Source organism: Nilaparvata lugens, chromosome 12 (genome assembly GCF_014356525.2).
Source record: "Nilaparvata lugens isolate BPH chromosome 12, ASM1435652v1, whole genome shotgun sequence".
Taxonomy (NCBI): domain Eukaryota; kingdom Metazoa; phylum Arthropoda; class Insecta; order Hemiptera; family Delphacidae; genus Nilaparvata; species Nilaparvata lugens.
This window is the reverse complement of record NC_052515.1, coordinates 27556021-27583679: the sequence shown is the minus strand read 5'-3', so window position 1 is coordinate 27583679 and position 27659 is coordinate 27556021. Positions and strand designations below refer to the sequence as shown.

General features: G+C 34.4%; 2 protein-coding genes across 3 annotated transcripts in view; one reads left to right on the top strand and one right to left on the bottom strand.

Annotated features, from left to right (window-relative positions):
* Positions 1-26258, bottom strand: part of LOC111046282 (cyclic AMP response element-binding protein A) — a 244898-nt gene extending 218640 nt beyond the window's left edge. For both annotated transcript variants that reach the window (XM_039439288.1, XM_039439289.1), the window contains exon 1: positions 26226-26258. In XM_039439288.1, the coding sequence (XP_039295222.1) occupies positions 26226-26243 (18 nt within the window). In that variant the 5' untranslated portion in view covers positions 26244-26258. The remainder of the gene's footprint in view (positions 1-26225) is intronic.
* Positions 756-10805, top strand: LOC111046281. Its single transcript, XM_022331793.2, has 2 exons — positions 756-973; positions 10425-10805. The coding sequence occupies exons 1-2, from the start codon at positions 923-925 to the stop codon at positions 10725-10727; spliced, it is 354 nt and encodes a 117-aa protein (XP_022187485.1). The 5' UTR covers positions 756-922; the 3' UTR covers positions 10728-10805.
* Positions 26259-27659: the final 1401 nt, after the last annotated feature.

Here is a 27659-nt window from a genome sequence, read left to right as displayed (position 1 = left end):
GAGCACTGCAGACTACCGCATAAGTTGTTGAAAAGTAAAATGATTGGTACGCGTAGAAGAGGAAGGCCCAGGAGGAGATGGCTGGAGGATGTGAGTGCCGATTTGCTTGTTTTGGGCATCAGAGGATGGGAGAATGTGGCGGAGAGGAGAGACGATTGGAGGCGAATTGTGCAGGAGGCCAAGGTCCACATCGGACTGTAGCGCCAATGAAAGTAAAGTAAAGTAAAATAAGTAGGTCTAGGAGAACATAGATCGATTCAAAGTCTAGCTTTATTCTAATTTCCATCTGTAAATTCTAAAACATTGAGCTACTCTAGGAGAACATAAATTGATCCAATAACCATCCAACCTCCAAATATCATTGTTTAGGCAAGGTACTATTATACTAACTGCATTCTCAGTACAGTTTATTTGAATCAGGTCATATTGATAGCTAGTTGCAATACTAGATTTATTACAAGAAATGCTTGTACAAGCCTAATAAATCAGATCTTATTATAACAAGTATCTTGAGATTCACTAGATACTGGCAGTATTTTATGAATAAAAACATCAATGCTTCTCATTTGACTAATGCTGACAATTTAGAGTGGTTCTCACTATATGCCTCATCGAAGACCCCGAATGAACAACAAATATTTCAAACTTTCAATGTACATCTTGACAACGGAGATTTATTTATTTAATTTATTCGAATACACTCTGAAAGATTGAACAATATAAGTGGTTTGTGACTCTTGTCTTTTGAATATAATAATTGGTTGATTAATGGTATGTAAATAGAGTTAGTTTGTATGCAATAGTGATACATTGTTTTAGTATGCAAGTGAACATTTTTTTATGAGATTGTGGGTATATAAGGGGACACAGTTAAAAGTTTGTCAGTTGAGGTTGACACCGGTTTACATCACTAACACCAAACATGAGGGCTGCCCTGATTCTTCTCATCGTATCTGCCATCATTATTGACTCGGTGAGTAAGAAAAAATAGGTATCAGATTTATTAATTTTAATATAATTTTCAACACTTACCAATATATGTTTGATCAATGATAAATTTCATTATAATTCTTAGGCCTAACAGGTACTCGGTTCAAACGGACAAATGTCAGCTGTTCGTTTAAACCTCGTATGAAACAAATTATGATAAATGCAACCATATCTACAAGTAAACGTGGTTTAGCGTTGAACGTAGATTGTGTATATGGCCCGTTTACACCAACGTTATTAACCAAATGTTTATTTAAGAGGATATTAGGTAGTGTGGTGGTTATAAAGTGTTTTTATCTAAGATAACGAGAACATTGGTAGAGGCATGTCCCTATACAATAGAGGAGTGCTGCAACGCATTCTCAGGATCCCGATCCTGAACTTGACATGTTGCATGCCACTTGAGCCTTGCTCAAAAATGTGTGGCTTTACGCAACTAAATTGTAATAATAATATTTCTCCGTCCTTATAGATTCTATTAGATTGAACTTAACCTATCATACACATGATGAAAATATGTGTTTGTCAAGTTCCGTTCAATCTAATAGAATCTATAAGGACGGAAAAACAAACATTCTGTAAATAACTTTGGTGTAAACGCAGCTTAAGGGTCGCTTTTTCCAAAGTTGTTTCAACTATTACGGCAAGTGCCGGTTGCACAAAAGACGGTTAAATTTTTATGTTGACTAATTTCACGAGAACCGATCAAAGAAGCGATCTTCTCGAAAATCCTCGTATTGGTTCTTGTGAAATTAATCAGGATTGAAATTTAACCGGCTTTTGTGCAACTGGGCGTAAGCCTGTTTAATCAATGTAAGTTATGGTCGCAGTATTTACTATTATTATTTGAACTGAATCAACTGATGGTTTTAACTGGTATTTTAGATCAACTTTTTTGGAGGAAGTAACTGATATCATAGAGAAAAATAGCATAAGTAGATATCCCATGGTATAGGGCGTTTATGTCGCAACTTTTACTGTTATCTCAAGCCGATTACTGTCGATTATTGTCAATTTTCACTGTTATGACCGGGTAAGAGTGTATGAACGGCACAATATGAGAGACTAACAGCGTCATAAAGCTTCACAGGAAAAAACTACGTGGGCTATCAGCAGTTGAGATAATAGTAAAAGCTGCGACATAAACGCCCTATACCATGGGATATCTACTTATGCTATTGTTTCTCTATGCTGATATGCACCATCTTGGTTTAAACGGAAAAATATCAACAATCCCTTTGAACTTTAAACTTGGAATGAAACACATTATAATAAATTCAACCATACCTTCTCGTAATCGTATATTAGCGATTAGTAATAGTAAAACGTAGATGGAGCATATATATGCTCTCATTTTCGTATTTCGGTTCATATTCAATTACAATACTATTTACAAGACAAACAGTAGGTGAAAATTGTTACTGTGAATAATTGAATTCATAATAAAGACATATTGATATAATAGATTGATTATTCGCTTATTTGGAAAAATGTGTCCGCTACTATATATATGAATATATGTCGGGATGCCACTATTTTTGCATTAGTTCAAGCTTTTATGCAAAAAAGTAAAAAATTCCAGTAAAGCTACATCTTGCAAGTCATTGGAAGTTGATAAGAAGATATGTATACACGGAAATTTTAAAAAGAAAATTGATAACCTAAGATGTAAAAATTTTAAACATCCAAGATTCAAAGATTAATTGAATTGATAAGCTATCACAGAACAGTTTTTAGTTTGAACTGAATTGTTTTTACACAATGGTATTCCATAATATTATGAATAGGTTGATGGGTGGGTTACAGCATAAAGTAAGTAAATAATTGTAAAAGTAAGTAAAATAACATAATAAAGTGAGTAAATATAATTATATTATTTTTGTAAACATCCAAGATTCAAAGATTAATTGAATTGATAAGCTATCACAGAACAATTTATAGTCTGAACTGATTTTTTTTCACACTTTGGTATTCCATAATATTATGTATAGGTTGATGGGTGGGTTACAGCTTAAAGTAAGTAAATAATTGTAAAAGTAAGTAAAATAACATAATAAAGTAAGTAAATACTATTATATTATTTCTGTGATCTCTGGTTACAGTTACAAAATCTATTATTCCTAAACCAAAACATACCCTCACTCAACTTCCCAGTTTCTATAAACTGCCTATAAACCTAAATCACGTTGCAGGAGAAATTCAATATTTGCTGTTAGCAAAAGCGGAAATTATGTTTAGAGAGTGAAAATGCCGGGAAAACTGTTTTTCGGCGCCAAAATTACTCAAAGCCCAAGGCGTTAGAATTTCCACAGACGGCTGAATCCGAAAGTTTGGTTCAGCTCAAAAGTTGAACTCTATCTAACGACTTTTGAGTGCTCAAATTATGGTGATGTTTCATTGGATTTCGGAACTTGTGTTTTGAGTGCGATATTTCCAAAACAGGGTTTGTAAATTTTGGGAACTATTGATAAATTGATCAATATTCAATATATAATCGGGCACGTGGTTTTACATTGATGTAAGTAATAATGTTTTAAATAGAGTAAACAGAGGTATAATTTCTCTATTCTCATTCAATGTCTTCCACGTGATACATGAAAAACTTTTTGCACGTGATTTTTCATTAATGTAGGTAATAATGTTTTAAATAGAGTAAATAGAGGTATACTCTCTCTATTCTCATTCAATGGCTTCCACGTGGTTCTACATTAATGTAAAATGTTTTTCCTTAGAGAAAACAAAGATATAATTTCTCTATTCTTATTGAATGGCTTCCACGTGGTTTTACATTAATGTAAAATGTTTTTCCTTGTAGAAAACAAAGATATAATTTCTCTATTCTTATTCAATGGCTTCCAGGTGGTTTTACATTAATGTAAAATGTTTTTCCTTAGAGAAAACAAAGATATGATTTCTCTAGTCTTATTCAATGGCTTTCACGTGGTTTTACATTAATATAAAATGTTTCTCCTTGTAGAAAACAAAGATATAATTTCTCTATTCTCATTCAATGGCTTCCACGTTGTTTTACATTAATGTAATTTTTTTTCCTTTTAGAAAACAAAGATATAATTCCTCTATTCTTATTCAATGGCTTCCACGTGGTTTAACATTAATTTAAAATGTTCCTCCTTAGAGAAAACAAAGATATACATTTTCTATTCTTATTCAATGGCTTCCACGTGGTTTTACATTAATGTAAATGTTTCTCCTTGGAGGAAACAGAGATATAATTTATCTATTCTTTTTCTGTGGCTTCTCACACTTACAGTTTGTAAAATTCTATCACGGTTTGATTATTGTTTATTAATATAAACGTTTAAAGACTCTAATCAATTGATTATTCAACCTAGGTACTTGAAATGTGATGCACTTACCCGTTGTACTACTTTGATATTCCTTGGAATGAAAATATAGTAATGAACTACACAAACTATTTCAAGTTTCATTCATTCATAAGTTACATTCAAAATTTCTCTGCCCATACTCAATAGAGGATTATTTCCACAAATTCACGTTACATCACACTTTCAAGACAAAATTAATTCCAAGAGAAATACTTTCCAAACCTCTAAAGCATCTTTCATATTTCTCTAAAAACTTCTAAAGCATCTTTCACATTTCTCGCTTCTTAATCGATCATATTGAATTCTCTGGAAGTATTCTCAAAGTATTATAGTCAAAAACAAATGAACAAAAATATTAATAGCTTTTCTATCATAATTTGTTTTCAGTCTATTAATAATAATCTATTGTTTGATTTCCCCCTCCCTCTTGAGTATTATTCTCTCTCCATCCTTTTTTATCTTTCAAAGTATATGTTTCCCCGCTTCATTTGTACAGTGCATGTTCCTCCTCATCCAAGTATCATTCCTTTCTTCATCCTTTTTTAATTTTTTTATAAAAATTACTACTATTTATCAAAATTTGGGAACAGAATAGTTTTGGGCTATGCCTGTTGTTCTATCCCGATCATATTCATATGACTTGTAATTGTATCAACAAATAAATAAATAAATAAGTATACTCAATCTTTCTGAATATCTGACCCCGCTTTCATTCTACAGCGCAAGTTAGACTATCCACCATCTCTCTCTGAAACTTTCTTTCCTTCTCCTACTTCTTCCTCTCTCTATTTTCCATTCTTCTCCTACTCTCTCAAGTTTTCAATTCAGTCCAATCTTTTCCCTCAGCTATTGTCAAACAGTTTACTGCAATAAAGGCCGAGGAGACACTGTAATTCACTTTTATGACAGTCTGCAAATCGCCAATTACAAAACTCTTTCTACAGCCTCTCAACTCTTCTTCCTCCTCCTTCTCACCCTCCAACACCCCCTCCATCGCCTTCTCCTTATCATCTAGCTCCTCATCCTCCTCCTACTCCTCCTCCTCCTCCTCATCCTCATCCACCTCCTCCTCCTCCTCCACCACCTCCGCAACCATCTCTTCAACCACCTCCTCCTCTAGCACCTTCACCCCTCCCTCCTCAACACCCCACTCCTCATTTCCCTTCTTTCTCTCTCCTATCCTCCCTTAACTTTTTTCACCGTTTCCACACACCTGCTAGACAATCAACGCGCTGTAAAATTCATAAAAGAAATTGTTAAACTGGCAATTTCAGTGTTCTTCCTTTCTCTAACATTCCCCCTTTGTTTCCTTCTACAAAATCACTCTATCCTCCTTTCTCTTCTCTTCTTACTCACTCTCCCTTTCTTTCTATCTTCACCCAATTTCTATCCCTTATTTCTCCTATATTTTCCCTCTTATAAGAGATCTTACATTACTTTACTTGTTCGTCATATGAAAGTGTATCAAGGAAGCAACGGTCCCGCAGTATATGACACGTCAAAAGCTCTTCCCAAATAGGATAATATGATATGAGATCTAATCATATATCAGAGCTCGTCTATGATTATTTGAAGTATTATTTTCCATATGCAACTCTCACATCCTGCAGAATAGAAGCTTATGGCAGTAAAAACTTATAAGATTGTTTTATTTTATGCTCATGGTATTGTTACAGTTTGAAACAAAGTCTCCTTCATGGAATGCTCTCATGTTTTAGCTTCTTGGAATATGGCTTCATACATGTTTTCGAATTTCATTGGAATGGAGATAATTCTGAGATGAAATTTCCGAGAAGTAGAGTATGAAATTTCCGAGTATTTGAGCATGAGTAAAGTACGGAAAAGTACCTGATTGTATTTGATGAGAAATGTGGTCTTGTGACCTACGTGTGGAGCTTACTGAAGTAGGAAACAATAGAAATTCGAGTTATTTGAAACTTATTGAATGCCTAAACGGGAGTTGAGTGGAATAAGATATTCCAATCCAAAGTTATTGAATGCAAATTAAAATTCAAATATTCTTTATCCCATAAAAAATTCAGATAACATTGTAATAAAGAGCATGTTTTACTGGAATACCCCTACAAGACTGCATCAAAGAATTGGATGATAACAACTTGATATTGCCAAAACCACTAATTTATTGAATCAAATCATGATACTTGTTTCACATCATTATCAATCTCCAGTAAACGGGAAGTAAAGCTTGGAAATCAGCAGCTAAACGTATAGTAAGGGAGAAGCCCTACGATTGGCCATGAGCTGTTAGAGAGGGAACGTTGAGCTCTACTGTCATTGGCTGAGACTATGCACGCCTAGAGCTCAGCCTTCATTGGTCGACAGCTAATGACCAATCGTAGGGCTTCATCTCCACTATACATTTAGCTACTCAATGTTAAAGCTTTCCGTTTACTAAATTAATATTGATGATGGTGTGATAGCCGAAAAAAGTTACACAAATTGTTTTGATAGATTTGTGGTGTTGCCACAGGTTATCAGGTAATTTTTATTTAGTTTCATAAAAGTCCAAGAAATTCAATAACTTTTGAGAATACTGAGGTAACACTATATATTCTGCGAAAGATGAGTATGGTCATGAGACCGTTGAAATACAACCAATGAATAGAAACATAGTAACTAACGAAAACGAAATTGATAATATGAGGAAGAATGAGAAAATGAACAGTTTGAAAGCAAGTAAACACGGAAAAACACAACAAAAACAAAGGTAACTTTCAAACAAAATTGGATTACTGCGTTGCATATCCATACTTTTTCTCTATTAATTTGGTAAACTTCAATTCTAAAACACTTATAAAGTGAAATATGCACTCAGTATTCAAATCAAATCCAATCAATTTATTCTCACAATTTACAAAGAATACAGTACAGTTACAGTAAATTTATATATACCCTCACGTTGTGAGAGACTCACGTGTAGGCTTAAAATCCTGTGTTTGTGTGGGCCTGGCGTAATTCGCTGAAATTAAAATCGATAAACTAAATTATGAAAATTAATATTATATTAAACTAAATTTGAGAAAAATACACATTAACAAAATGATATGAATAAATGTTGATTAGCAGTAACGATCGTTTCTACCGATGTAGGTCATCATCGGACTGAAGCTGAAACTATCATAAATAAACTATCATAATAAATTATGATCACTGCAAATAAGTGCATTTTCATTTATTATTCATCCATTAGATAAAGATAAAGTGATTTATTCACTCCATAAGTATTTTAAAACTCATGTTTTCAATAAGTATACATTCTTATACCTTCACACAAACAAATGTAAATTTAGCTTAACAAAACAATATAGATTTGAAGAATTATTTGCTACGGAGAGAAAAACATTTGGTAGGAAAAGATTTAACTTGAAAGAAAAACTACTTTTAATTGGGAGATGTAGATACGTCTACATTGAAATATTTGTGTGCCTATTGAAGAATGTAATGAGTAGATGGTGCTAAAAATTTATTCCTGTTTTTCACCATAAATTTACCCCGAATTCATCATCTGTTGAATTCGATTCTGTCAAATCCAATACATAACTTCTAAGAAAATAAATTAAGTTCACCGATAACAATCACAGAGAATTGGATTCTTGAAAAACCAGCGGCGTTCCACTCACACCAAACCTCAATAAACAGTGAACCCCTTTTTTGAAAACTAATTAAATCTACATTGTAAAAGCTTGAAAAGGCCAGTCGTGCCAGTTTTATGAAAGAAAAAAAAATGCCAGCAAGATTTGCGATTAAACATCACAGCAAAGACTCCTGACTTGACTGGAGAAAATTAGAAAATAAGCAGGATTATGCATCCAGGTTTGTTTGCCGGAGATAAGCGAAAAAGGAAAACCGCCAAAAGAAATCCAAATTACTTTCCCTGGAATTATTCTAACGGCGGTTAGCTTTCCCATTAAACTGCGGATTATGGTTTGACAAAAATCATGGATCATTTTTCTTATTTTACTCATCGTTTTTTGTGTGTCAGAGTTGAAGCGGAAGCTGAAAAATTGGGAACGAGAAGAATGGGAGGTGAAGAAGAAAAATAGGGAGAAGAAGAAGAATAAGTGGGAGAGAGAGAAGGAGAAGTAGATGATAGAAGGAGGGTAAATAAGTTGAAATAAGATAATTGAATTAAGATCAAGACGATAAACAGAGGATTATGGGAGTAATGTCTGCGAGGAATATTTTCGTAAGGGAAATATTATAAGATAAATGGGTGGATGTCAAACGAGGCAAACGACAAAAAAATCCTGCGACAGTGAGACCAGCGACAAATTTCAAATTTCAAGCCACTATTTGAAGCTGCTTATGCTATATTTTCTCTATGATTATACCAACATGAAATTATGTTTCCATCACTTATTTTCACGTTTTTTCCTTGATTTTCCAAGGCATGATGGCCCTAAATCGAGAAAAAGCATGCGCAAGAAGTGCTTTATACATCTCTATATCCAAAGACTCTTCAACATACTAATGATATCCACTTGAAACATTATACAAAACCACCGTTGGGGTTGACAAATATTTTTCAAATAAAATCAAATCTATTCACCAATTAACAACAGTGTTAAAAGAAAATAAATAAATAATTTTTTGTTAAGTAATTACAAAATATCGGGGCACCGAACTTCGCTCGTTATTCATCTATTTAAAAACAGAGCACAATTCTTTAAAATGATTGGGGAAGGACTAACAAAACGGTTTCTTCCTCGAATTTTGATTTATACACTATAAATAGCCCAAAAAGTAGGTTATGTTCCATTTACTTGAATTCAAGTCCAATTTTCAGGCCAAACATTTGAAAACAGAATAAATTGTTTACAGATCAAATTGAATAACACTTTCAATGGAAAGAAGACTTATGTAAACGGATAAATAACTTTGAAAATTATGATGAATTTATGATAACATCGCGAAAATATGTTTTTATTTTGAATAAGATTATTATTTTTCATAATTATGAATAATTTGACCTTTCAAACCCTTAAGGTTTCTCCATCTTTTAGGCCGTGCTCAATTTATGAATTTCGGAGATGTGATATATTGATTTTCACAGACGAACTCGCTCACTCACTTCCATTATCCACAGACGACGAAAGTCTCAGCTGTTTTCCCAAGGATGAATTATTATTTTTATTTGGTTCAGCGAGTTTTCCTAGGGATGAGACCTAGTGCAATCGAATTTTTATATTATAAACCTACTATGTTCCAAATTTTGTGAGAATCATTAGAGCCGTTTTCGAGATCCGGTGAAATACAAACATCTAAACATCTGAACATATGAACATCTGAACATATAAACATCTAAACATCTGAACATATAAATAAAAATTGCTCGTTTAATAGTATAGGATACTAGCCGTCAGGCTCGCTTCGCTCGCCATATCCGTCTTGCCAGGGAGCTCCGCCCCCTGGACCCCCGACTGGATCGTCCAAGAATGAGATCAGCAGGCTCCCTTCGCTCGCCTGCATTTTTCATTTGAGCATTTTTATCATATGTTACGACGATCCAGTCGGGGGTCCAGACTAAACGTCTGGCTAAACGGATATAGCGAGCGAAGCGAGCCTGACGGCTAGTAATATAATATTCCCAGGAATGGCTCTGATTGAAGTAGCAGTGCCCAATCAATTTTTCCGAGATAAATGCATTTCAATCTTCAACTTGGTGCCAACCTAACAAAGTCAACTCAACTTAATGCCAACTCGACAAAATTATTAATTTAGTTACCAGTTAACAACTGTTTCGAAGAGGTACTCTCTCTAGATTATAGTTCTATATTAACATATTGTATGGCCTTTTTTCAATTATAATTAAGAGAATAAGGAGAATATACATGCTAAAAGACGAACTTAAAACCCTTAAAAACCACCCTTAGAGTTGAAATATTGCCAAAAGATTTCTTAGTGCGCCTCTAAAGGGCCAACTGAACATACCTACCAAATTTAAACGTTTTTGTCCGGTAGATTTTTAGTTCTGCGAGTGAGTGAGTCAGTCAGTCAGTGAGTGCCATTTCGCTTTTATATATATATAGATTTCAACCCATTTCACGCTTTATCCTTAATTTTCAGGCCATGGCAGGCCCCAAATCGAAAAAAGGCAAGAGCAAGAGACGATCAAGGGAGAGAATCGTGTATGCACAGCCTCCTCCAACCCCAGTCATCATCCAAGGTGCTGCTCCATACAACTATGACAACAGAGGCTACTATGACAACAGGCCTTACCCTGGAGATGGTCGCGGATATTATGACGCCAACGGTGTCTGGATCAATGGAGGCTACAATGGACCTTACCCCAATAATGGTCCAGTGGTTGTCTACCCCAATAATGGTCCTTATGTGCAGCCTACCTATGGACCACAGGTTGTCTACTAGATATGCATAATCCAGTGTTTTATGCTCCACACTACATTCTGTGTGACTTGAAGTGAGAATATAAGTTATTGAAAAACATAATTGTGTTTCATTTGAGTATTTTATTAGCTCGTGAACTTCACGTTCATTTTTTATTCATATAAATCATTTTTATCGATTCGAAGATACACAATAATATCTTTCAAAATAATTGAGGGAGGACCATCAGGCCTAAAATTGTTCCTCCCTCAAATTTTTTATTCATATACTAGTTCTTTAAGAAGGTTATGATAAGTTTTTACAGAAGAAGTTTCAGGCTACAACCTGTTATCAGTTACGTTGTTGTAGGCTAATTTTTTTTATGGAATAATTATTTCCCCGCAAGGACTGTTGATCCGTGCGCGGGGAAAGAGTACACAATCTATACAGGTATCAATCAATTGTTATCAATGAATGAATAAACTTGCGTGAATTCCACAAAATTTGAGCAAACCCAAATCAAAATCTGGTTGAATTCAGTTATAGTATAATATGTACTGTACGATTTGACAAAAGGTGTGTGTGCAGCATTTACAATTGAATACTTGTAGAAAATGCTCTATTGAAGCTCGAATAGCTGTAGTGAAAATACACTAGTAAAGTGTATTTAAAGCTCTAGTGAAGTGAAAAAGGCTACTTTTCTGTTTTGCTCCATTGGAACGAATTCGATAGAAATCTTCTTCCTAAACAATTTTCTACTTCTGTCTAAATTAAACAGGAGAGGACTTATAAATAAAAACCATCTAGCTTCATTTGCTTAAGACACAAATTATCATGAGTATCACAAAAGTATTTGCAGACAATTTTCAACCGATAACCTGAGCTCATGTGACCTGAATAAAAATTTTTTTTTAAGAATATTATAACAACCGTAACTGGTATTACGTTATTTTTAAAAATTTGCTACGATTTTTTTAAGTCTTCTTCAATATGAATATGAACCGACCACCTATATCATCTATCGCCAATTTAATTATAAACTCATAGAGAGGACTAAATCATTACTGAAAGTGTTGAAGTGACAATCCCAATTTAAACGAATAATTCGATGGAAGTCTTCATGTTAAACACATTTTCACTTCCATCCCATTCAACAGTAGATACGGTATCCAATAAATTGAGAACATCTTGGGTTATATTGCCAAGCGGTACAAGGGTTGCCTGGTTGTGCGTTGAACAATAACAGTATAATACTCCTCCATCAACTGCACACAAGGGATGCAACAGAATACAAGTTGCCGCCGCGTTTTTGAACTAAACACTAAACTGAGCGGGTGGACTGTGAAAGAGGGATAGAAGAGAGGAGAGAATTGGAGGGAGAAGAGAATTGGAGGGAGGTGAGGATCAGAGGGAGAAGAGGATTGGGGGAAGAGAGAATTGAATGGAAAAGAGATTTGAAGGTTGAAGAAATGTGAAGAGAGAGAATGGAGAGGACTTAGAAAGGAGAAAGAGGAGGAATAGAAGAGAGGAGAGAATTGGAGGGAGAAGAGAGTTGAAGGGAGGAGAGGATTAGAGGGAGAAGAGGATTGGGTGAAGAGAGAATTGAAGGGGGAAGAGAGTTGAAGGCTGAAAAAATGTGAAGAGAGAAGAGAATTTAATGGAGAAGAGGATCGGAGGAAGAAGATAATTCAAGAGGAAAGAGAGTTGAGGGGTAGAGAGATTTGAAGGGAGAAGAGAGTTGGAAGGAGAAAAGAATAGGTGAGAGAAGAGGATTGAAGGGACAATAGAATTGAAGAAAGAAGAGGATCAAATGAAGAAGCGAATATAAGGGGGAAAGTGTTTGAGGAAGGAGAGGAGAAAGAATTGAAGGAAGAAGATAATTAAAGAAAAGAGAGAACTGAAGAGAGAAGGGAATTGAATGAAGAAAAGAATAAGAGGAAAAAGGCTTGTAATAGAGAATGACTTTTGGATAAGAATAAAGGGAAAATGAAGAGGGAGGATAAAGGTGGAAGGTTGAAGGAAGAGGCAAAAAGAGGCCCAAAATAGAGGATGACGTTCAAAGAGAATGAAGGAAAAAGGAAGTAGAGGGGAGAGATGATTGAGATGGAGAGGTGAGATTGAAACCAAGAAAAAAATGGGGAAATAAAGTAACACAGAGGATATTCCTGCAATGTGAAGGATAAATTTGGAAGGATGTGGAAGTGAATTAAGAAGCGGAGGAAATAAATGGTGTATAGTGGTGGATATTGTGGTGCTCTATTTAAATGCCTCACGTTGCGTCGGCAAATTGTGTGGTGCTGCAAATAGCTCCACGTATAACGAATCTTGTACTGAGTCACCAGTATTGAGGTTAGAAATTTGAAAATGCGTGCGTGGACGCTAAGTGAACTCCAGACTGATTGAGTCACTACAAGATTCGATACAATCGTCTGAATCGCGGGAGGCATAAACACTCGCTCACCCTTGATTCTTCTTATGACTGATTGTATAATGATAAAACTTTCAGAGGTAGTGTAGCGGTCGCTAAACACTGAATACGGATATCTTAAAACTATTACCTGTGATGAAACAACATATAAAATCACACAGGTTGAGCAGAAATCCCGATGTAGATAATCTACGGGACTGCGTCTCTAATAAGTTCCGAAGGATTAAGATAAGGTACTAAGGACCAGAGATCGTTCGGAATATACTTCGAGAACAGAGTCTTGTCGGGCTTTAAGCTCTATTGTAGGAAATTATATTATCTACAGCTACATCTGCCATATAGTCAAAAAATTCGCTCCCAAGCCGAAGCTGGTAACAGATAAAAGCTGATATATGAGCAGGTAAGGACAGAGAATAGGTAGGTAATCTCGATCTGACCCCACACAATACATCCACTTAGATCTGTTCCAATATCCAGGTTGAATCAATTATTTCAATGATCGTACTTGATCGGTTCTTGATATTATAGAACGTGTCAGACACAATAATTGACAGGCTTAAGAAATAATCGAACTCAGAAGACGAATTGACAAAATGGAAATATAATATAGTAAAATAGATAATTTGACAGTGCAGATTTACAGCTTGGATTACAGATTGAGAATAGTTCAACATTTACAAAATAATTAGAAATTTGCTTGTGTTCGCATGATACCATGCATGATCCAACAGAATTTATAATTGATAAATTTAACAGTTTTTGAAAAATAGTGAAAACAAATTATAAAGGATTTTTAATATTACTCAGGTCGTAGTTCTGGCAGCGGAGGATAGTTAATCAACTACAAGTACTTATAAATTCTATATCAGGTAAAATCTAGGATCTTAATAGTTATAAGCGCTTGTCGGCGTGGCCATTACTTTAACGGAGAAAATTTTATGTTTTCTGCACTGTATTTTCTTTTGAAGCGTAGATTGGGGCCCCAAAAATATAAAACTCACGTGAATCCTCTTGGCGGTCGTGGTTCCTTTAGATCAAATTTGGTATGATCGGTGGCTGGTCCAGACTTCGGTCTTAGCACGTGTGGAATTTTGATTAAATATCTCCTTCACCAAATAAATTAGGGGATAATTAAATTAGAATTCTAGAGTAATCAATTGATGAATAAATTTACAAAACAATAAATAAATTAGCCTGAAATATTGGCTCACAGATAAAAAATACAAAAATCGAACGAAATTTCACTAATAGGTCTTTGGTAATTTTTCCACAAGGTCTTAACGGTGAGGATTTTAAAAGGAAAGTGACTTGCCTTCTTCTAAGCATTTGGCTAGAACCTTCTTCTGAGAATCTCTGTGTAATTAATTTGCATGAAAATTTGCCATTGGTACAATGATTATGACGTAGGCATGACGTCAGTGGCAAGCAGTAAAATATAATTCCTTTGATTACAATAATAACTTAATTTGTATAATTTTTTAAATTGCTTAATTCTCTAGATACAGTTCCCCTAAACAGTGTACATGCACTAGCATATATGATAAGGCAAGTTTGCTGTCTGATAACAGATTAACTGCTTTCAAACGATCATCCCTTTTGGTGCTATTTCTATGTCATATGATTGGCTTAGACTTGCCAAAGAGATTCATTCACCATGTGACTCAGTTGAATCAATAATTTATAATTTAATATTTCTATACAATTCTTATTATATTCGAAACTGTTATAATCAATTTTTGCCGCTCTTATCAGTGATACAATATTCATGCTATGACCTAGTTCGTTATAACAACATTTGGCATTATAATGTAATTTCGTGAGTAATAAATAATTTTAACAATAATATATACATTTATTCTTCTATTTGAAATTCTTCGTCCTTTTTCAATAGCTCTTAATTTTTAGAAATGATATTATAGCTTGCATGAAAACCTGGCATGACATTTATAATATATTGAGTCAGTCAGCTGTGTCTGAGCTGCTACAAAACATCTGATCAATTGTAAACAAAAGTGTAACCTCCAAAAAAAGTTCAATGAGCAATTCATAAATGATTTGTACTTAATTTGCAAAATAATTATAATTTTATTAAATAATTCTTTGAAAAAATGCATAGTACAAAACGGTACTCTTATCTTATACTCAGCTGTTGATAAGGAAGCCTTATCGCTCGGGTGCTAACTGTTCGTTTGACAAACCTTTTATTTTATAAGGGTAATTATAATTTTTCTAGTTAATTCTTTCCTTTCATGAGATTTACTCAAAAGATTCATCACAATATGAAGAAAAGTGGGGGATAAGGAAGCATAAAAATTATGTAGCAAAGGGAATACCTTTGAATTTGAAGGATAGTTGAGAAAGAATGAGGAGTAGTAAGCAGATGAAATACTGGAGGAAAGTGAAGATGTGGAAGCCAATAATAATGTAGCAGATAATGCAGACCTGATTCTTCCAATATTATTTCTGAAGGGCCTGATGTCCGAAAGCGCTACACTAATGTAAGTAGAAGCTAATAGCTTTTATTTATATAAATACCTGACTGCTATGTCGTAGTTAAGTGTTCAAAAGTGATCATTTCTGAGTTTAAAAATTGCTTCCCTTTGGATCGGAACCCATCTAAAGCTGTGTCTTGAATTATCTCTCATCATCATCTTCATCCAACTCATTACTCACACATAAGACTGGAGCACATGTGGGCACCACCCTGAGAAAAAAAAGATGTTTGGAGAGATTGGAAAGATGAGAAAGTCCGAAGAGCACCAACTTAGAAATTCAGTGTAGAGGAGGAAATAATATGAGCTACCCATCAAATAAAAACACATGAGAAAAGAAGCGAACTGTAACATTTCACAAGAGTTTGGAGCTTAAAAAAGAGTTCTGTAACAAGAGTGTGAAAACCTATAGTGATGTCCACGTTATAATGGCAGTGGAGAAAGATAGGAGACAGCGTTGCCGAACCTCTGTCTTGTAAATGCCTACGATAGACGGTAGCTGATACTGGTTTATTGATGTAATTGACCGAGCGAAGTGAGGCCTAAGATTCAAGTCGATGGTTTGGCATTTCTCTTAATGTTTAAATGTTTGAATGTTTAAATGTTTATATGTTGCGCATTTACGGCGAAGAGCGGTAATAGATTTTCATGAAATTTGACAGGTATGTTCCTTTTTTAATTGCGCGTCGACGTATATTCAAGGTTTTTGGAAATTTTGCATTTCAAGGATAATATAAAAGGAAAAAGGAGCCTCCTTCATACGCCAATATTAGAGTAAAAATCAGACTGTAGAATTATTCATCATAAATCAGCTGACAAGTGATTACACAGATGTGTGGAGAAGCCAGTCTATTGCTGTATTTCCATAAGGTCTAAAGTTTCAATCAGGTACTTGTGGATGAGAATACTGTGTGAGGTCTACTGTTCACAGAACTACTAGTATTAACTGTTGGAGGCTAGTTCGCCTCCATGGTGCACATTGGGTAACGCTAAATGAACTAGCAAAAATATAATGGCGGTCAGACAAACTTATATTCTCCTGACCAAAAACTACACAACATCTCAAAGAATTTAGAAATATACAGTGTATATCTAGGGATTTGAGACTCATGAGCTATATATTTGCTGTGTATCTGCCACACGCTAAATAAATAAATAGCTGTTCATTTTCGTTTAAAATAATCAATCATATTATTTTATTAAGCAAGATATTATATTTTTCAAAAATTTCATAATGAATTTTCATGATTAAGATGAAATATTGTGTTACGGTAATTAATTATCAGTTTTGCATTGTTAAAAGACGATCTGGCAAATTTAAAATTGTCAACCACTATTTATTATAAAAAATGGTCGACAATTTTTAATTTGTATTTTCATGATAGTGTAACCAACCCAGAATGGGGGTAGAATTGAGAGATCTCTAAATTCTAAAGGGCGAGTCATGGGACTTGATTAAACAACAAACTTTAGCATTCTATCAAACTTGTAAAATTTTATTAAATGAATTGAACTGATTTAAATTTGGACAATAAAAAAATAATCTATATCAGTTCATTGCACATTCCAAAAATTCAAGATGACTGCATGTAAGATTTTGCTAACTGCTTATTTGGATTCTAACTGTTCACGAAGGTAGCGTGGACTTTAATCATTTCTCAATTACATATTTATGATACTAGGGACTCGGTCATTCAAGGGTTTTAGCATGAGCTAGAAAATTTAATGGCACAAACAATCGATCAAATTATAAATTCATTACTATTAAGAAATTTTCACTACACTGATTACTCCCGGATAACTTACTAATTTAAACAAACATTGACATATTCACTTCAAATAATTAATAAACTACTTCAACTTAACTTACGGCGGAAAATAATACATATTAACAAACTTAAACAGCAAACAAATTCAACACACACGTTAATTTTGAGCCCTCGAGGCCCGAGGCTACCTCTGGATTTTAAATGTGAATTCGGCCGCGGCTTGATTGGAACTGAACTATTCCACGCAAATTATGTTCCCCTTCCATCAACGAGACAACGGTCCACGTGGAGACGAGCATAATTCCGTGGGAAAGGAAAATAATGCAAGTTTGAAATATTCCCAAATACTCGTGTATTTTCCATCGCTAACGGAAATACAGTTCCGTGAAAATACCTCAACCCTGCATAAAATTGGAGTCTTCTCCGACGCAAGTTAGCAAAATCTTAATGTGAGAAAACTATTTTTTAACAGAAAAATAAATTTCTCACGATAAAAATTTACATTCAGCTACAAGATCACTAAAGTCTCATTGTTGAAGTCCTAATCCTACACTTTTCGAATGAACCCATACTAAGTTTATCTCTATGAAAACACAAACCCATAATTACTTAATTCATTTCAATATCATCACCATCACAATAGCAATATCATTGCTGATCAAACACTGCCATTATAACGTGGACTTAACTATAGAAACTTGAAGCATATACAGTGAAGAGAGAGAAGCTACAATAATATTGAGAAGAGAGAAAGGACTGTCTACGCACAGAAAGAGGACTACAAAAAGCGCGGTAAAACGAAATTGCGCGGGAAGGTAGAAAGCGCGCGCGCGGGTAACAGAGCGTCAACGCGGGACCTATTAAGGCGGTTCCCTAACAGGTCATTGCTGCGTTGATGGAATATTTGATGCGGCCGAAACCGCGCGGTTAGAGCCGCACTGAATATTTATTTAGCGACCATTTGTTATCCATTACATGTGCCCTGGCGGTGATAGAGCGGCTTTTCACAGCGTGTTTATGGCGACAAAACTTGCTTACTTTGCAAAATTGAGGGAAGAATGGAAGAGTTGGGTTGGTGTTAGTGTGTGTGGAGGGGAAGAGAGAGATAAAAGGTTGGTGGTGGTGATTGGGAAGACAGAGTAGAAGAAAAACAGAGAAGGATACTACATAAAAAGAAGATGGAGAAAAACGAGATGAAGGAGGAAACCGAGATGGAGGAGGAAAACGAGATGAAGGAAGGAGGAATGGAGAAAGAGAATGAGACAGAAGAGAAAGTGGTGGGAGAGAAGTTGAAGGAAAACGAGATGGAGGAGAAGAACGAAATGGAGAAAGAGGAAAAGATTGAAGAGGAAGAGAAGGTTGTGGGAAAGATGATGGAGGAAAACGAGATGGAGGATAAAAATGAAGTGGATAAAGAAAAGGGGATTGAGAAGGAGAAGAAGGTGAAGGAGGAAAACGTGATGGAGGAGTAGAACGAAATGGAGAGAGAGAAGGAGATTGAGCTGGAAAAGAAGGTGGAAGGAAAGATGTTGGACGAAAAACAAGATGGAGGAGGAAAAGGGAATGGAGAAAGTAGAAGAGATTGAGGAGGAAAAGAAGGTGGAGTAGGAAAACGAGATGGCGGATGAAAACGAAGTGAAGAAAGAAAAGGAGATTGAAGTGGAAAAGAAGGTGTTGAGGAAGAAGGTGGAGAAAAACGAAATGGAAAAAGAGAATGAAAAAGAGGAGGAAATGGGAAGAGCATAGAGAAGGAGACAAAAATCGATGGTGCAAAAAATAGAAAAGGAAAGGATTGAGCCTTAAAGGAAAGGAGTGAGCGAAATAGAAATAGAGAAGGTGGAGAAAAACGAGATGGAGGAGCAAAACAAAATGAAGGAAGAAAATGAGATTGAGAAGAAAAAGAAGGTGGAGGAGGAAAACGAGATAGAGAAGGAAAACGAAGTGGAGGAAGAAAAGAAGATTGAAGTGGAAAAGAAGGTGGTGGAAAACGAAATGGAGAAAGAAAAGGCAAAAGAAGAGTAAAAGGAGAAAGAGGAGGAAATAGGAAGAGCATAGAGGAGGAGACAAAAATCGATGGCGCGAAAAATACAAAAGGAAAGGAGTTAGTGCTGATAAAATTGTTCATTGAAATAGATCATTTATTAGATTCAGAACATTTAACTTTTTGTAGTAAAATCACCAAAAACAATTTTCGTCAACTTAGTCACTTCATGCAGATGAACATTCTGTGTAATGAATGGTTCAACGACTTTTCGTCAACTTGGACAGAATTTCTACGAGCTTGTAACCTGTGACATGACTATTACAAAAATCTCAAAAACCTTTTAGAAGAAAAAAATATCTGACCAGAGCATGATATGACATGTTCACAGTCCACATCCACATTCATCCAGCTGAGAAACCGTTATATATGACTGGTTCATTGTAAAGTTGCCAAGAGGACTAAGTGGTAGTCTTGCTCTAGCAAATGATGCCAGCCAGACGAGTCTCAAGCAATTTATCATTGCATCTGGCAACGAACCCTGAGAGATTAGCCTGTGCTAACAGCTTCCTCGCAAATTTATGAAGGTGTTGTCTTGTACTACTCTAGGTACCCTGTATAATTGCAAGGAGCTTGTGCTTATTTATTGTAAGCACTGGGTCTCATCACAGTTCTATCCCATTGCAGATAATTGTTAATTATTGAGAGTTATTGTTGAAAACTTGTTAAATTGCTGTGCATTTGTGAAATCTATATTCACTGTATTGGAATGCATCACAAGTTTTTTTCAATTGCAGTCATGGAACAATAAAAGTATTCTATTCTGATTTTTCCTCCCATAATTGCAGATAATTATTTTCAAACTATAAAGACATGATCAAAAATTATAAAATATCTAATATTGAATGAAAAAGACTAAGAAATTGTCAAAAAAGATTGACAATGGTGTAATAACCGAAACCGGTCTTTCTAATTATCAATAAATCAGTGTTTTTTTGACAATTTCTTAGCCTTTTCCATTCAATATGAATAATTACCACAATAATTATTTCTCACAAAAAGTGAAATATCTAATAATTATTATTAATCGAAAATCCAAATCCAATGCTGTAATTCACCCCGAAGACTTCTGCTACTGCAAGTATTGACAACCGGGTAAACAGCTAGATGGGAATTCGATGAGCGTTACTATTCAAAAGTTATATTTTTGAATAGTTAATGAAATTATAATTTTTGAATTGTAGTGCTCATCGAATTCCCATCCAGATGTTTACCCTGTTGTTAATATTTGTAGTAGCAGAAGTCTTCGGGGTGAATTACAGCATTTATTTATTTATTTATCATCTACAATCAACTTAAAGACAAAGAAACAGACTACACTCCAAAACTTCTTTTCATCCCAACTTCATAAAATAAATTGTCCAAATAAAGGTGATGTGCAACTTTCCAATTCTTCACTAATTTCCACATTGAAACAAAACACATTAATTTCATTTAATTTTCATTTTCGTCTAATAATGATAATAATTAATTCATTAGCATTTGAATAATTGCAATATCTCAGTAATTTACATCTGTATAAAATATCTGTTTGCATCACTACAGTGAACATGAAAAGTGTTAATAAAAAGTATGTTGATTGGATTCATTGTATCAATTATTGCAACAGTGCAAGGAATATTTCGGTTTCAATAAATACAGAAAAAAGTAGAAGGAGATTTGGTTTTGAAAATTTAGATTCAAATCACTAAACAAATCCATTGACATCTTCAAAATTTAGATTCGAAATTCACTACTCAAATTCATTGACATAATCCGATAAACCGCTCAAGAATCGAGAAGATGAAAAGAAACTCTCTAAACTCTTTGTCATGACTTCCAGCTGAACCTGCGAATTAGAATTTTAAACTTTCTCAATTCACTCGCTCTCGGAGTTAATAAATAAATCGTCGCATTCTTATCGTTGAATATATTTATCAGGATACCAAATTGATGGATGAATGAAAGGATGGCTGAATTGGTAGTCGTCGCCTACAAGACCAAGGAGCTTTCTGATTGGTCAATAGGTTGTTTAGCAGCCATTTTACACAGCTTATCTCACAACCAATAGGAAGGAAGCAGCCTGACAACGTCACTTGCAAGTCATTGGCCAATGAGGTTGCTCGTTTGATTTTGGACGTGGGCTACAGTATCATAACCACTTGCATAGTTTCTGGTGTCTCAAGTTGGTTTTCTGCCTTGTGCTAAGACTGCCAGGCCTTTTTGAAGGAATAAAATTTAGAATTTGGAAATAGGCCGACACATCTAGAAAATACCTGAGTTTATACTTAATTCATGGAATTCATTAAATTTACTATTATAACTTGGGAAAAGGCGTGAATTAGAAACAGTGCTCGGCAGTCTCTACCTGCTAGAATTATTTGCTCTACAATTCTTAAAGTTAACATCCAGTATATTCTTTTGAAAATTACAATAGTTATGAAGTTGCATCGTGATATTGAGCTCAAGCAATCAAAATAATAATCCTGCTCAAGCTTTTTCAAAATAAATGTAGCTCTAAATTAACTACAGTCGGGGAGGAAAACTATTGGATCTAGGAGTACCAAATTGCTAAATACAGCCCTAATGCCTACCGAGTATTAAGGTTAAAGAATAAGAATATGAAGAATACTGACAATTTGAAAACTTTAAAAACATTATCGAATATTGATAATGATATTATGATATTGCTATTATGAAAATATCAATTCTTGACAAAGTGATGAATACTAAAAAATGAAAACTAACCACAGTCATATATCATCATGCGTTGTGTTGCTTTGAAATCTAATGCACATTGCACTTACTAATGATCAGACACAATTAATCCCAAACTAAAGACAATTAATATACAGTATCTCTTAAACATACCTAGTTACATTGGCATTAGAACTACATTATACTCGATGATCCATTCATCTCAAACAAGGAAGCCCCAAGACACACGTGTAGGGAGCTTAGATCTTCGTCTACATCTCCTGATGATAAGCTATAAATCTTAGAAGCTTGCACAGATCCCTGCAGTTCGTCTACATCTCCTGATGATAAGCTATAAATCTTAGAAGCTTGCACAGATCCCTGCAATAACTCAACGGGATCAAACCAACATGCAAATCATGTGTGATTATGGTTATAGATGTGTATAGTATCAGCTGCAGTTTGTGTGTGGATTCGCCCGCCCGGCCTGGGAAGTTATCGGGTTTGATCAGTGCCACTAAACGAGGATTAACTACTGTCTGACTATCGATTCAAGATAATACCGAACCCAGTATTAATCTCCAACTACAGTGCAATAATCTCCTTGACTAACAATGGGACTATGAGTTGGGCTGTACCTATTACCTTACATATTGAGTTAGCTATAAATTAGCATAGACTGAATAAACGACGTAGACGAAAACATAGTGATATCAGGCTAATGTGGTCCGATTGATTGATTGATTCCAATTATAATAAAATTAAGATGATCAATAGAAATAATATCACATCAAAATAAGAATAATAGTGGATTCTATATAATATTTATATTTAACACTTTTATCAGAGATATTGTGGAACTTCTCCATATTAAGATAAAGAAAGGAAAAAAGAAAAACGATGTTGTCGAATTCCACTATAACATTTTTATTCACCAAAACTAGTTTTCGTTGCCTATGGCAACATCTTCAGTGGCAACTGAAGCTGATATTTACAGGAAGCAGATGGGAAACATTACAGGTGTGGCAATATTTACAAAGGTTGGCTATTTGATAAAAATATAAACTAAGTACTATTACAGTATTAAAACATACAAACAAATAGTGAAAATATTTAATGGAATACATATGATTAATTAATATAAGGATGAGATATAATTTGTGTAATAACAATTTCCAAATGAAATGTTTGACATGGGAGGGGGGAGGGTGTTGTGATTTGGAGTTGGGTAACCTAAAAGAAAAGTAGCTATTTGGTAAAAATATAAACTAAGTACTATTACAGTATTAAAACATACAAACAAATAGTGAAAATATAAACTCCAATCACAACACCCTCCCCCCTCCCATGTCAAACATTTCATTTGGAAATTGTTATTACACAAATTATATCTCATCCTTATATTAATTAATCATATGTATTCCATTAAATATTTTCACTATTTGTTTGTATGTTTTAATACTGTAATAGTACTTAGTTTATATTTTTATCAAATAGCCAACCTTTGTAAATATTGCCACACCTGTAATGTTTCCCATCTGCTTCCTGTAAATATCAGCTTCAGTTGCCACTGAAGATGTTGCCGTAGGCAACGAAAACTAGTTTTGGTGAATAAAAATGTTATAGTGGAATTCGACAACACCGTTTTTCTTTTTTCCTTTCTTTATCTTAATATTTATATCATAACAAAATAATAATAGTGGTAATCGATGAAATTATATGTGTTTCTGTGAGAATCTGTGCATCAATACCACACTTTGTATCACTTTTTGTGTAGTTGAGAAGTTGATATTGTGGTAATTATTCATACTGAATGAAAAAGACTAAGAAATTGTCGAAAACCACAGATTTATTGATACTTAGAAAGACCGGTTTCGGTTATTACACCATTGTCAATCTCTGATAAACTCAGTTTGTAATGTAATAACCGAAACCGGTCTTTCTAAGTATCAATAAATCTGTGGTTTTTGTCACAATTTCTTAGTCTTTTTCATTCAACACTTTCTATCATTGACAGAACAATATATTTTTAAAGTTTCTGTGTTGTTTTAACATGTCAAATTGTTTAGATAAATTAATGATTTTGGCAATGTCAAATTGTTGTTACACAGTTTGTAATATAAATATAAAGAAAATAAAAATCTCAGTACCCTTTTTTTAAAATATTTTATCACAACATGTTTCGGTCATTTATGCCATTTTGAAAAAGCCCTATACAGGAAAGAGATAAATAAGTTTATATTCTTGTTGTTGCTGTGAAGACAGGTAGCCATATTGAATACTAGTAGTTCTGTGAGCAGTAGACCTCGCGCAGTTATAAATCAGTCTCCTCTAATACTGCCATCATAGCAAATTCTGTCTATTAATAATTTCTAGTGAACAGAAAGCTTGAGCATTGAACAGCAGAACATACACATCAGTTACAGTTACGTCAGATACTGTTTGGCTTTATAGAGTTTGATAGCATTACAACCAAAAGTTTAAAGAACATTAGAACAACTCCAATTTATTGAATCTTCAATTAAAATAACTATATCCATTACCCAAAACCAGTGAAGTCTGTGACTACCATTTAAGAAGAATAAAGGTTAAACCGACAAAATAAACCAACGATAACGAAACGACATAACGAAGTATATAATATGAGGAATATCGCGGTGAGCACAGCTAAAACCTGGAAATTATCACCCAGAAAATGACAATATTACCACATCCCTTGTGTTCAACATTAAATGTAACCAATGAAATTAATGGAACGGAATTTTGCAAAAAAGATAAGTCGAGAATTGCATACCATTAGGACAGTAACAACTTTAATCAGAGTACTGCAGTATATATACAGTGGCCAGTGGAGTCATTTAACTCTTATAATTGCCGAGTTTTGCACTAAAATATCAGGACCAAACGAGAGAGAAAATGACCACTGAATAGGCAATGAATATCAGGACCAAAAAGAGAGAGAAAATAACCACTGAATAGGCAAGTACATTTTATTTTATGATGTCAAACACATTGAAAATTCAGCGCATGAAACGTTTTGAATTTTTCGTGCAGTAAAACCTTTTTTGCTGCATGAGCTCTGATTATAATGGTACGTTACTTCTGAAATGGGTGCTATTTGGTTGCAAAATGGACTACTATTTGGTTTGTATGAATCTAATGCTTCGACTTTCTACATTATAATAAATAAGCCTTGTACAGAATTTACTGTTCTCAAATTGAGCTCCAATTGTTATTTCAATGTTATACACAATTAATACAATAGAGATCAGCATGTTATTGTGTTTGTATAACTGTGATTATGCAATATTATGACTATGATGGATTTTATCATGTTATATCTTCATAAAGAAGAAGGGAGTAAGTTTATTTCGTTGGTCAGCGAATTTGATAATGATTCAAACAAGAGGTTCTGTGAACAGTAGACCTCGTGCAGTTATTTATTTATTTATTCGTGGAAACAATAACAAATCATATAAATATGATTGGGAAGGAACAACAGGCTTGGCCCAAAACTATTACATTCCCAGATTTTGATTACATGTCCAAAAAATAGGTTATGTTTCTTCTGTAAAAAGTTCAAGCTCAACTCTCGTCCAAAAATAAATATGGGATGCAAATTTTAAATTTAGAAAAATTAAAACACCAAATTATAGTTAAATATTACACTTAATTATCACTGCACATTGAATTAATTAAGTTATTTTATGAATTTTGAAGCCAAAAATACACACAAATTCTCACTAAGAACAGCTGTTATAAACCACAGCCTCCTCTTATACTGTCCATAAGAGTAAATCCTGTCTGTATGTCGTGTCGGCGAGATATCGGTGTGAAAACGGCTAATGGCTTTTGGGGTTGATATATCAAAAGATTTTAACATCAAAAGCTAATCTACTCAAAGACATACTGGCAACGGGTCAGCCCGAGTTGAAAGCAGGGAAAATACTATGTTTACTTTCAGTTATTAATTGTATGTGTCATTGTAGCTATACAAATCTATAGCTGGTAGCTGTAGTTGGTAACTCTATCAATATATCTTTTTTGAGTAAAATAGGTTAGATTTTCATTGTTCATTGTTATAAATTTGGTTAACGATTGAAAATTACTCAACATCAAAAATTCAATACTCACATTAACTTCCTGATCCATTTAAAGAACCACTAGATACCGGAAATATTCCCTAGAACTGCAAAATTATCTAGAGCGGCGACATAGAGGTCAGTTACACTTGAAACTCGCGATGCGACTGATCAAAACAAAGGCAGAGGTGCCCGTCAAAATTTGACAAGTTATGACAGGCGACGTGCTGACCTGCTGGCCGGCTGACGGTTCATGGCTGCAGCGTGTCGTTCACCGGTTGCCATGGTAACGGCGCTTGGCGGCACATTTTAAAATTTGAATATTTCTGTCGACTGAGTTTTTACATCTGTAGAGAGTTATATTGTTGAGCATTGTTGAATGATGATTTGAATGCGGAAGAAGAAGAAGAAAAAGGGAAAAATGAAAAAGAGAAAGTGAAAGAAGTAATAATGAAGCCAGCTGATTATCTTAGATGGGCTGCACAGCTGTTCAATTATTAACTCTCGCCTAGCCGCAGCGCATGCGCAGTAGCCTAATTTGCAATTTTTTCGTAAGGTTGGTTTGAAATTTATTCATAGCCTCAATATTGGAACTGAAATAATAATATAAGATTAGATTGAATAATTGAATTGAATATTTTAAGTACTATCATATTTATATATAATTATTTTAATAATATTATTTTCTATCAATTCTATCAAAATAATTCAATAGATTATTTGATAAAGAATGGTTCATTCTATTGAAATCCAAGTACCTACTCCAACATTCTTTCACCTGTCACCTTCAAACTTCAGGGGTCATAATTTCAGATTCAATCTGTATATATAACAGTTATTATTGGACAGTACATACTGGTAATTCTCAAGTAAATACTCAATTTTTAAGAATAATTTCATGTTTTTTTTCCTTTTAAATTTTCCATTGAGGGAATGCCTATGTCTATGCCTATTAACTGCCGAGCGGAGCTCGGTCCCCCTGTATTCAGATATGAACACATTGGTGCTAACACTTGGTGCTCTATTCATAATTATTATTTTGTGTGTGTGGAAATAAGTACAGGGAAATATTCAGCGGGAAAATTACAATCCACATTTGGGGAAGCTACACTCTACAGTTGGCAACATTGTACAAACATTCCAGCGCCCGCGAAATCTCTTTTACATCGTAAAAACAGTTGAGTAAATAATTCTCTGCCGTACAACTTACTAACAGGCTTTTCTACAAGAGAGGCCTCCCTCTTTAATCACAGTAAACAATAATCTATCTCTTCAAATAGAGCCCGGCTTTAATGAACTTTACTCAACCCCGTTGAGTCACTCTACACAAGGTATTTAATTCAAAAACAATATTTGTGTAGTAACTATCTCTGCAGTCATCAACATAATCAACAGTAGAGCTATATAAATGAGCGTTTTGTAATGAGATGTGTTTTGGTTGAATTGCAATATTTTATAAAAATGCATGATGGTCAGGAGTTTCGAG